Here is a 12,414-nt window from a genome sequence, read left to right on the forward strand (position 1 = left end):
CGCATTTTCCACTTGGATTGAACTGATTTAATTTTTTTAAAAAATTAATTTTAATGTTTCCTTTTTTAAAAAAATGATCCATTTTCTCTCTCCCCCGCCCCATCCCCAGGTGGTGGGCAGCTCGGGAAAACTCTACACTTGCTACGCCTCCTGTCACTTCTGCAACTGTCCAGCTTTTGCCTTCTCCGTCTTGCGGAAAGGAGACAACGTCGTGGTGAGTGGGCAGGAAAGGGAGGGGCAGGGCAGGGCAGAGCCCGTGGGGGGTGGGGGGGTCTCTGTCTCGGGAGCAAGCTGGCTTGTTAGATGGGTGGGGTGGGGGGAAGAGAGCACATGCTAGATGTTGTCCGATGACTCACTCTTTCCATTGTGTGTCTTTCGCTTAAGTTTGTGCAAGGGAGGAAACAGTTGTGTGTTGAAAGAAGGTGACGTGGGTACAGCAGGGTGAGCGAAACGGGGGGTGGGCGGGTGGGGGGGTCTGGTTACCTGCGGGCAGAGCTTTTTCTCATGTCCCAGGGACGATTCACATCCTGGTCAGCCTTTTATTTCTTTATTCTCCTTCCATCGGGAAGGAAATACAGAAGCGTAGGCAGCCGCACAAATAGGCCGAGAAGGACAATTTTTATCCGTGGGCTGTCAGGCTCCCGGTGCAATAGGATCGGGTGATTGTTAGCAAGATTTACTAGGATAGGGATATTTGGAGGGGGGGTATTTCACTGTGAGTTGTGTTGATGGGGGGGTGGGTGCACGATGGGAGTCTCAGCCAATCTCATAGTACACAGGTTGTACTCTGACAATAAAGGCTTGGATTGGATTGGATTGGATTGGATTGGATTGGATTGGATTGGATTGGATTGGATTGGATTGGATTGAATTGAATTGAATTTCAATTTCAATTTCAATTTCAATTTCAATTCAGACTAGAGCTGAATGGGACTTGGAGGTCTTGTAGTCCAACCCCCTGTTCAAGCAGGAGACCCCATGCCAGTGATGGCGAACCCCTTTTCGCGACCTTCTGAGCAGCAAAGTCCATGGGGAAGCCGGATTCGCTTAACGACCTTGCTACTTTACCTTAACAACCGTGACAAAAAGGTCGTGAAATGGAGCACAACTCGCTTTAAGCAACCTTTAACTTTGCTTAACGGTGGAAATTTGGGGCTCAGTTATGGCCGTTAAGTCGAGGACTAACCTGTATAAGAAATCCGATTTTGCTTACAGGGACGGGAAAGGGTTGCGTTCATCGCAGACGACCGAAGCTCCCGTGAAATTTCCTCTTAAAGACAATGGAAGTCTGGAGCTCATCCTGTGCATAGGAATCCGTGGGGAACTATAGGGCAGGCTCTCTCCGAGGGGTGTCAGGATGTAGCCCCTTGGAGGACGAGATTCCCACGCTCCCTCCCAGCCTCTCCCCACCTCCCCCAGGGAAGGAAAATGAACAGGGTGGACAAGGCCTCTGTAGCTGCGGGAGAAGAACCCGCTGCTAGGACAGCTGTGGCCCTTTTATGACATTTAGACTTCAACTCCCAGAATTCCTGAGCTAGCATCGGGAACTGGCCCTTTATGACTTGCGGACTTCAACTCCCAGAATTCCTAAGGCAGCATGGGGAGCGACGGCCCTTTTTAAGACTTGTGGACTTCAAGTCCCAGAATTCCTGAGCCAGGATGTAGGACGATGGCCCTTTTATGACTTGTGGACTTCAACTCCCAGAATTCCTGAGCCAGGATGTAGGACGATGGCCCTTTTATGACTTGTGGACTTCAATTCCCAGAATTCCTGAGCCAGGATGTAGGACGATGGCCCTTTTTAAGACTTGTGGACTTCAATTCCCAGAATTCCTGAGCCAGCATGGGAAACGGTGGCCCTTTTAAGACTTGTGGACTTCAATTCCCAGAATTCCTGAGCCAGGATGTAGGACGATGGCCCTTTTTAAGACTTGTGGACTTCAACTCCCAGAATTCCTGAGCCAGGATGTAGGACGATGGCCCTTTTTAAGACTTGTGGACTTCAACTCCCAGAATTCCTAAGGCAGCATGGGGAACGATGGCCCTATTAAGACTTATGGACTTCAATTCCCAGAATTCCTGGGCCAGCATGGGGTGCGATGGTCCTTTTAAGACCTGTGAACTTCAACTCCCAGAATTCCTGGGTCAGCATGGGAAACGGTGGCCCTTTTAAGACTTGTGGACTTCAAGAATTCCTGAGCCACATTGATCTAAATACATAAATGCCATTTGAATAGCTTTTATTCTGTTAAAGAATAAACGTTAAATAATTTTTATTCTATTCTGTTATTCTGTTAAACGGTATATAGAGTTTTCTGCTCCAGCAGGAGGTTAGACTGGAAGACCTCTTCCAACTCTTATTATTCCGTTCAGCAAATTTTATTTACGGTAAATAAGTATTTTTTTTTTAAATTGAAATTCAGTTTCAATTATTCGAATTTTATTTAAAATAAATTTGACTCCCGTAAAAAATTAGCTGGTTGCAAAAGAGGCTTGCTCTTCTCCTAATTATTATTATTTTATTTTTTTTGCTGAATTGGCGATGCTCGTGGTCTTCTCCTGCGCCAAACCGGGCGACTTTTCCACACCCTGCCACTAATGTGGTTTCTCTCTTTTGTTGTATGTGTTTTTGTGTGTGTGTGTAGTGTAAGCACATCCTCGCCATCTATCTGAGCCGAGCGATCGGGGCTTGCCAGGAGCAAAGCATCTCCGACCAGCAACTGACTGCCTTGCTACTCCCCGAGGAAAAATGAGGACAGAAAAATAAGGCGAAAACATGAGCGGTAACCATGGGTGGCTAGAAGCTCTGAGCTGGGTGTGCGTCCTTTCGCTCTGCCCCGCCGAGTCCGGAGAGTCCTGCTCCTGTTTTCTGCTCAGAAATGACTGATGCCTGTCATTTGCGGGTCCCGTTGGGAACGATTTTATGCAGCTCTGGACTTTGTAAGCCAAAAGACAGGACGTCGCGTTCGGAAACGATTAACTCTAAAAGTGGATTGCAGCAAAACATCTTTAAAACATCTTTCCGCAAGCATTAAAAACGACACTGGTAAATTGGGAGGTCAGGTTTGATTTTGCCAAGTATTTTATTAAAAAAGGAAGGGAGAAAGAAGGAAAGGAAAGGAAAGGAAAGGAAAGGAAAGGAAAGGAAAGGAAAGGAAAGGAAAGGAAAGGAGGCAGAAGGGAAGGGAAAGGAAGGGAATGGAAGGAAGGAAGGAAGGAAGGAAGGAAAGGAAGGAAGGAAGGACCGCTTAGAGAGGGCTGTAAAGCACTGTGAAGCAGTATATAAGTCTAAGTGCTATTGCTTGGGAAGAAAGGAAGGAAGGATGGAAAGAAACAAGAAGAGGGAGGGAGAAAAGGGATGTAGGGAGGGAGGAAGGAAGGAATGGAGAAGAAGAAAGGGAGGAAGAAAAGGGAGGAAGGAAGGAAGGATGGAAGGAAAGAAGAAAAGGGAGGGAGAAAAGGGATGTAGGAAGGAAGGAAGGAATGGAGAAGAAGAAGGAAGAAGAGGGAGGGAGGACAAAAGGAAGGAAGAGAAGGAAAGAAAAGAAAGAAAAAAACAAAGAAAAAAACAATTGTTTAAATCTGGCTTCCCCTTTGCCAATTTAAACCAATAATTTAGTTCAGAATAAAACAAAAAAGACCCCTCCCCCTTAAAACTCTCTCCTTTGCATTCACAACATTTTAATAATAATTAAAAAAAACACATCCGTTATGCCATTACTGGCCTACTTAAAAAGGATTTCCCATACGAGAATACCAGCAGCATCAAATAACTGATGACAAACTTAAATTAATCTTTAAAAAAAAAGCAAGAGTTGAGTGGATAAAGTTAACAGCTTCATACAAAACACCAAATTATCACGTGTATTAAAGTTCAATTCCATTGCTCTCGTGGTTTTATTTTTGGAGCAAGGCAAGGCCCACAAGACATTTAACAGATGACACCCTCCCACCCACACAGGCAGACTAACACACCAAGAGCAGCATGGTTTCGAAAGCCTGCCCTTCTAATGGAGGCAAAGATTAAAAGGAATTAAACATAAATTAAATTCCCCATCATACAAAGGGCTCAGGCAGCAGGTAGAAGCCCTTTAATTGTACACTAGTATTTTCCAACCTCAGCGATATGAAATTGTGTGGACTTCAACTCCCAGAATTCCCCAGCCAGCATGGTTTAAGATGGGTGGATTCCACTCCCAGAATCCCCCAGCCAGCATGGTTTAAGAGGGGTGGACTTCCACTCCCAGAATTCCCCAGCCAGCATGGTTTAAGATGGGTGGATTCCACTCCCAGAATCCCCCAGCCAGCATGGTTTAAGATGGGTGGACTTCCACTCCCAGAATTCCCCAGCCTGCATGCTTTAAGAGGGGTGGACTTCAGCTCCCAGAATCCCCCAGCCAGCATGCTTTAAGAGGGGTGGATTTCCACTCCCAGAATTCCCCAGCCAGCCATGCTTTAAGAGGGGAGGACTTCAACTCCCAGAATTCCCCAGCCAGCATGGTTTAAGATGGGTGGATTTCCACTCCCAGAATTCCCCAGCCAGCCATGCTTTAAGAGGGGTGGACTTCAACTCCCAGAATTCCCCAGCCAGCCTGTTTTAAGATGAGTGGACTTCCATTCCCAGAATTCCCCAGCCAGCATGGTTTAAGATGGGTGGACTTCCACTCCCAGAATTCCCTAGCCAGCATGCTTTAAGATGGGTGGACTTCCACTCCCAGAATTCCCTAGCCAGCATGGTTTAAGATGGGTGGACTTCCACTCCCAGAATTCCCTAGCCAGCATGCTTTAAGAGGGGTGGACTTCCACTCCCAGAATCCCCCAGCCAGCCTGCTTTAATATGGGTGGACTTCCATTCCCAGAATTCCCCAGACAGCATGTTTTAAGAGGGGTGGACTTCCACTCCCAGAATTCCCCTGCCAGTCTGCTTTAATATGGGTGGACTTCCAGAATTTCCCAGCTGGTATGTTTTAACATCAGTGGACTTCCACTCCCAGAATCCCCCAGTCAGCATGGATAGAAGTTCACCCCTCTTAAAGCCTGGGGAATTCTGGGAGCTGCAGTCCACACCGCATCCCATTGCTGAGGTCGAGGAATACTATTGTACTCAAAACAAAGCCGAGCACTTGCAGAGCCCTTCTTGTTCCAACACTCCTGCATATCGCAGGAAGTCACACAGATAGTCCTTGACTTACGACCAATCAAAATTACAACAAACCTCCTCAGGGTTACCAAAGACCCAGTTCCGAAGTCACAACGTCCGGTCCCCCAACATAGTCATTTTCGATGCTTGTCCACTGGCTCGCACTTACGGCCCTTTGCAGCGTCTCTCGGCGACACGACTGGTGTTACGACGTTTCTACCCAAACCCCAAAAATTTACTTCTGGTTTTTGGCAAAACCAGCCCTTAACGAACAATTGCTTCGCTGAATGACTGCTTCAAAAAAAAAAAGTCGTAAAAGCAGGCCGACCACGTGGGGTGTCCCGCTTTCTAACCGTCACAACTTACAACCGTAACGGACAGCCGTAAGCCGAGGACTACCTGATTGTGAGCCTCCTGGCAGCTTGTTTCCCATTGAACGGTGCGCTGTGCATCCTGCCACGATTAAGGGGACAGATAAAAGCCTTACTGGCTGTCCCGCTGACCTCAAACGTAGGTTGGCGATGTACTCAGGTTATTCACCGCCAGGTGACGGCTGCTCCCGCCACTGTTGCTCCCTTTGGGGTACTTGGGAAAATCCTCATCCTTGCACAGGACGTACCGCGAGAGGATCTTCCGGAAAGTGTACCGGAAATCCTGGATGCGATAGGCGTAAATAATGGGGTTGACCACCGAGTTGGTGTGGGAGAGGATGATGGTTAAATACATGATCCAGTCACGCTTGCTCTTCGCGAACGTGGGGTAGAAGAGAGTCAGGCAGTTGATGATGTGCAGCGGCAGCCAGCAGAGGGCGAAGAGGCCCACAATGATGGCTAGCGACTTGGCGGCGCTGACCTCCTTCTGCAGCGTCATCCGGCAGTTGCCCACCAGCTCGATCTGCCGCAGCTGTTTGCAGGCGACGGCGAAGATCTTGATGTAGATGCAAAGCATGATGAAGAGCGGCAGGAGGACGCAGCCGAAGAAGTTGAAGTAGACCATGTAGCTCATGGGCACCACGTTCTCGAAGAGGCAGGTCACCAGGCAGTTCCCGCTGGGGGTCCGTGTTTCATTGGTGCAGTTCTTCATCACTTCCATCCTGTTCCAACCCATCAGCGGTGTCAGGCCGATGATGAACGAGAGCAACCAGAGAACGGCGATGAGTCCGCGGGCTCGCTTCCCCGTCACCAGGCTCTTGTATCTACAAACAAAAAAAAAGGACAAGAAGGATAGGATCACAAAAAGGGGGACGAGGCTCACTTTTGTCCCTCGGGGTATGATGGTTGGGTACAAGCAGTCCCCGACTTACGACCACAATGAAGCCCAACATTTCTCTTGTTAAGGCAGACATTTGTTAAGGGAGTTTTGCTCCCACGTTACAACTTTTCTTGCGACAGTTGTGAAGTGAGTCACTGCTGTTGTTAAGTTAGTAACCCGGCTGTTAAGTGAACCCGGCTTCCCCATTGACTTTAATTGTCAGAAAGAAGAACAGAATAGAATAGAATTTGAAAATCTCTCTCTATATAAAAGCGAAATACCACTCACGCATCATCACAAAATCTCCAGAACCGTAAAGCCTACAAACTTGAAATTTGCCACGTATGTTCCTCTTGGCTTCTAGGTGCTCACTAAGAAAGGATTTTTCGAAATGACCATCACAGCATTAGTATTTCCTATATTATGATTAACACGCTCTGATGCTAAGGAGTTCTACTCCCCCTCCTCACCTGAAAAGAAATCTGTTCCAAATGCAAAACACAAGCAGAGGAGAGGAGTTTCAGTTTCAGTTTTACTTTCACAGCAGCAAGCAGCTTTACTACAGAACAGTTGACCTTAGCCACGGCCAGGCTCCTTCCTGTCTCCTTCTTGCTCACACAGCAAATACTGTTTCACTTTCCAAACAGCTCTCTGATGCTAAGGAGTTCTACTCCCCCTTCCCACCTGAAAAAAAAATCTGTTCCAAATGCAAAACACAAGCAGAGGAGAGGAGTTTCAGTTTTACTGTCACAGCAGCAAGCAGGGGATAGTATAGGGGAGGCTTCTGGGCGGCAAGCCTGAAAGAGAGAAGGGGATAGGAGAGGAGAGGCTTCTGTGGGGCACGTCTGAGGGAGAGAAGGGGATAGGATAGACGTTTCTGTGGGGCAAGATTGAGGGAGAGAAGGAGAGAGGAAAAGCAGATTGTAACCACTCATTAATTTTCAAGCTGTAAGTGTCGATTTATCAAGCCCCATCACATAATTTTGTAGGGGAGCACAGGTATTCAGCTAGGAATATCATCAGCATCCTTCAGTCTTAAGAGACTATGGCAGTGATGGCAAACCCACTGGTGGCACATGGAGCCATGTTGGTAGGCACGCGAGCTCAGCTCCGGCGCACATGCGCGTGCCAGCCAGCTGATTTCCAGGCCTTCTGGGCCCACCGGAATTTGGGAAACAGGCTATTTCCAGCCTCTGGAGGGCCTCTAGGGGGGTGGGGTAGGCCTATTTTTCACTCTCTCCAGGCTCATAGAAAGGCTCTGGAGCCTGGGGAGAGTGAAAAACGGGGCTTCTGGTCCCACAGGAAGTTGGCAAATGGGCCGTTTCCGGCCTCCGGAGGGCCTCAGGGGGAGTGGGAAAGGCTCTTTTTGCCCTCCCCAGGCTCCTAGAAAGCCTCTGGAGCCTGAGGAGGGTGAAAAACAGGCCTACTGGGCCCACTGTGCCATTGTGTGCCAAAAGCAGGAGGGTGCAGGGGGGTTACACGCAAATGTGCGGAAGGTGGGGGGCATAGAATTATGGGTATGGGCACGCGCACGTGTGACTTCCCCCCGCTTTTGGCACGCGATGGCAAAAAGGTTAGCCGTCACTGGACTATGATATCGTGCTCTGGAAACAAATCCTAAAACAGCATCTGGTGTGACTAAAAAGGCCAATTCGAGAGTGGCCATCCCTTCCACACTGAGGGAATCCGTGAGGGAATCAGCTCCCAGATTTCGCTGGTTCCGGGACTCCCTCTTTGCCTGCCGGACAAGCGTCTCTTCGAATCGGAGAAGGCCACGCTGAGTCTTTAGCCTCCAAGCTGAACAATCAGAGGTCAAGGTTTCCCAGTCGTTAATGTCCATTCCCAGGGCCTTTAGGTCCCTCTTGCAGATATCTTTATACCGCAGCTGTGGTCTCCCTCTGAGGCGCTTTCTCTGCACTGATTCTCCGTCCAGGAGATCTTTCGGAATCTGACCGTCAGCCATTCTCACGACGTGCCCCAGCCAGCGTAGACGACGCTGTTTCAATAGTGTATACATGCTAGAACAGTGATGGCTAACCTTTTTGCTGTCACGTGCCAAAAGTGGGGATCATGCAGGAGGGTCGCGCATGCGTGTGCCTATACCCATAATTCAATGCACCCCACCCCTCGCACATGCGTGCATGACCTCCCTGCGCTACCCCCACTTTTGGCACGCGGTGGGCCCAGTAGGCCCATTTTCTGCCCTCCCCAGGCTCCAGAAGCTTTCTTGGAGCCTGGGGAGGGTGAAAACGGCCTTCCGTCCCCCACCCAGGAGGCCCTCCGCAGGCCGGAAACAGCCCATTTCCTGACTTCAGGTGGGCCCAGAAGGCCCGAAAATTAGCTGGCCGGCACGCATATGCGCGCTGGAGCTGAGTAGGGCAATGCTCGCGTGCCCACAGATATGGCTCCGCGTGCCACCTGTGGCACCCATGCCATAGGTTCGCCATCACGGTGCTAGAAATTCCAGCACGTTTTCCAAGACTGCGCTATTTGGAACTTTGTCCTGCCAGGTGACGCCGAGAATTCGTCGGAGACAAGCGCATACGAAAGGTGTTCAAATTTCTCTCCTGCCGTGCGTAGAGGGTCCAAGACTCACTGCAGTTCAAGAGTGCGCTCAGGACGCAGGCTCTGTAGACCTGGATCTTCGTCTGTTCCGTCAGCTTCTTCTTAAGCCATACTCTCTTTGTAAGTCTGGAAAATGTGGTGGCTGCTTTGCCAATACGTTTATTCAGCTCAGTATCTAAAGAGAGAAAGAGCTAGGAATAGAATGGAATAGAATAGGATAGGATAGGATAAGATAGGATAGGATAGGATAGGATAGGATAGAATAGAATAGAATTAGAATTAGAATAGAATAGAATAGAATAGAATAGAATAGAATAGAATAGAATAGAATAGAATAGAATAGAATAGAATAGAATAATAGAATAGAATAGAATTAGAATTAGAATAATTAGAATTAAAATAGAACGGAACGGAACGGAACGGAACGGAACAGAACAGAATAGAATAGAATAGGAATTAGAATTAGAATTAGAATAGAATTAAATAGAATAATAGAATAGACATTCCCAGTTCCTCCAACTATTCTTCATATGTTTTAGCCTTAATCAGAATAGAATAGAATAGAATAGAATTAGAATTAGAATTAGAATTAGAATAGAATAGAATAATAGAATAGAATAGAATTAGAATTAGAATAATTAGAATTAAAATAGAACAGAACAGAACAGAATAGAATAGAATAGAATAAGAATAAGAATTAGAATAGACTAGGAATTAGAATTAGAATTAGAATAGAATTAAATAGAATAATAGAATAGACTCTCCCAGTTCCTCCAACTATTCTTCAGATGTTTTAGCCTTAATCAGAATCGAATCGAAGTAGAATTAGAATTAGAATTAGAATAATTAGAATTAAAATAGAATAGAATAGAATAATAGGATAGGATAGAATAGAATATGGGGATAAGATAGAATAGAATAGAATAGAATACAATAAGAATTAGAATAGACTAGGAATTAGAATTAGAATTAGAATAGAATTAAATAGAATAATAGAATAGACATTCCCAGTTCCTCCAACTATTTTTCATATGTTTTAGCCTTAATCAGAATAGAATCGAATAGAATTAGAATTAGAATTAGAATTAGAATAAAATAGAATAGTTGGAAGGGAACTTGGAGGTCATCTAGTCCAACGCCCTTCTCAAGCAGGAGAACCTATCTGTTTGAGATAAGTGACTGATAAGTTCAGTTTGAAAAACGATTGTTGTTCACTTTTTTTTCCGGCGACGTTCTAACTTCGGACAGTCACTAAATGAACTTTCGTAAGTCGAGGACCACCTGTATTCTTTTCTACACGTAATCCTCGATTTACAACAGTTCATTGGAAAAAGTGACTTATGACCGTTTCTCACACTTACGACTGTTGCAGCATCCCCATGGCCAAACGATCAAATTCAGATGCTTGGCAACGGACTCACATTTATGACGGTCTCACGTGATTTCCCCTTTTGTGACCTTTTTGACAGGCGAAGTCCATAGGGGAAGCCGGATTCACTTAACAACCGGAGTGGTATTAACTGAAGAACTGCAGTGCTTCACTTAACAACCGTGGCGAGAAAGGTCGTAAAATGGGGGCGAACTCGCTTAACGGATTCCTCACTTAGCAGCATAAATTTGGGGCTCAATTGTGGTCGTAAGTCGAGGACTACCTGTAGTCTTTTTCTCGCGGGGACAACAAAAGAGGACGCGCTTGGATGCAGGACAAGAACAATGAGGCGATATGAGAAAACAGCAGGACAGGGAAGGGTCCCAGCAGGACGTTGGGCCTTGACCGGAACGCTGCTTCCCCCTCCCAAAAATTCCACAAATTCCAAAATGCAATGGAAAAAGAACAAGAGTTGGAAGTCGGCTTGAACCAGGGTGGATAAAAATCAATGATTTTTTTTAAAATATCAGATTTTTTTTTTATTTTTATCGAATTTATTTTAATAAAAAACTTTTGGGGTAAAATTTTTTCGTAAGATAGTTTTCTATTTAAGATACACAAATAATTTAGTTTATTCAGCATGAAATGGAGCTTAGTTACGTAGCAGGAGGCTGTATATTCTGCAACACTGGGACTATCGGTGAGTCAACGGTGGGTCAAAGGAGGAGCAGAGATGACAGTTGCTCTTTAACAATTATGATTTAAATCGAGTTGATTTAAATCAAGTCTTTTTACTAGGGATTTAAATCGTGATTTAAATTGTGATTTAAATCAACTCGATTTAAATCAAATCCACCCTGGCCTGAGCAACTCCTCACAACATCCCTATGAGGTATAAGCAGCATATAAATCTAAATTCTATTGGAGTTGCTAATGCAAGTAACCCTTGACTTCTGTAAGTTCAGTGACTTACAACAGTCCATTTAGTGACCGTTTGAAGTTACAGCACCGCTTAAAAAAAAAAGAGACTTGGGACGGTTTTTCACACTTACTGGCCGTTGCAGCAACCCCCTAAGTCACGTGATCAAAATTCAGATGCTTGGCAACTGACTTGTATTTATGACAGTTGCATAAATACAAGTGACAGCAAGCAAAGTCAATGGGGAAGCTAGATTCACTTAACAATCCTGTGACTAAGTTAACAACTTAAAGCACGCTGGATGGGGGATTCTGGGAGTGGAAGTCCACCCCTCTTAAAGCATTGCTGGCTAGGGGATTCTGGGAGTGGAAGTCCACCCATCTTAAAGCAGGCTGGCTGGGGGATTCTGGGAGTGGAAGTCCACCCCTCTTAAAGCATTGCTGGCTGGGGGATTCTGGGAGTGGAAGTCCACCCTTCTTAAAGCAGGCTGGCTGGGGGATTCTGGGAGTGGAAGTCCACCCATCTTAAAGCATTGCTGGCTGGAGGATTCTGGGAGTGGAAGTCCACCCATCTTAAAGCATGCTGGCTGGGGGATTCTGGGAGTGGAAGTCCATCCACCTTAAAGCATGCCGGCTGGGGGATTCTGGGAGCTGAAGTCCACCCCTCTTAAAGCATGGCTGGCTGGGGGATTCTGGGAGTTGAAGTCATCACAGCTTAGCTGTCCAGGTCGAGAAATCCTGGTGTACAGAGATGCAAAAAAAAAATCAAATCAGCTGCCTGCAATTACTGCAAGTTCGAATCTCACCAGGCTCAAGGTTGACTCAGCCTTCCATCCTTTCTAATGTAGGTAAAATGAGGACCCGGATTATGGGGGCAATAAGCTGACTTTGTATAAATATACAAAAGTATGAAGGCTATTGCTTAACACATTGTAAGCCGCCCAGAGTCTCCAGAGAAGGGCGGCATATAAATCAAATCAAAAAATAAATAAATTTGGAGATGGAGCCTTACAATTGGTTGATGGGGAACCCCGTGTATTTCAATGAAGTCACAACTAGTACCAACTTCTTTTTTTAAAAAAATAAAATAAAATAAAGAACTATTCAACTACGGATGGAGTCGTGCCAGCAAAACATCATTAGAGAGAAAAACAACTTGCGAGAGACAAGA

The 12,414-nt window shown here is 46.1% G+C and overlaps 2 protein-coding genes across 5 annotated transcripts in view; one reads left to right on the forward strand and one right to left on the reverse strand.

The window, feature by feature from the left end:
* Positions 1-10,852, forward strand: part of ZSWIM7 (zinc finger SWIM-type containing 7) — a 38,310-nt gene extending 27,458 nt beyond the window's left edge. For 2 of the 4 annotated variants that reach the window (XM_087890290.1, XM_087890291.1), the window contains 2 exons: positions 110-214; positions 2,646-3,051. In XM_087890290.1, the coding sequence (XP_087746416.1) occupies positions 110-214; positions 2,646-2,753 (213 nt within the window). In that variant the 3' untranslated portion in view covers positions 2,754-3,051. Of the gene's footprint in view, positions 1-109; positions 215-1,215; positions 1,351-2,645; positions 3,052-8,901; positions 9,077-10,425 lie in introns of those variants that run through there. The other 2 variants (XR_015733270.1, XM_087890297.1) reach the window with 2 other exon arrangements.
* Positions 5,068-12,414, reverse strand: part of ADORA2B (adenosine A2b receptor) — a 40,518-nt gene continuing 33,171 nt past the window's right edge. Inside the window, exon 2 of the mRNA XM_087890286.1 lies at positions 5,068-6,335. Within this exon, the coding sequence (XP_087746412.1) occupies positions 5,645-6,335 (691 nt within the window). The 3' untranslated portion in view covers positions 5,068-5,644. The remainder of the gene's footprint in view (positions 6,336-12,414) is intronic.

This window comes from Pantherophis guttatus, chromosome 1 (assembly GCF_059756535.1).
Source record: "Pantherophis guttatus breed Tessera chromosome 1, ASM5975653v1, whole genome shotgun sequence".
Lineage (NCBI taxonomy): Eukaryota > Metazoa > Chordata > Lepidosauria > Squamata > Colubridae > Pantherophis > Pantherophis guttatus.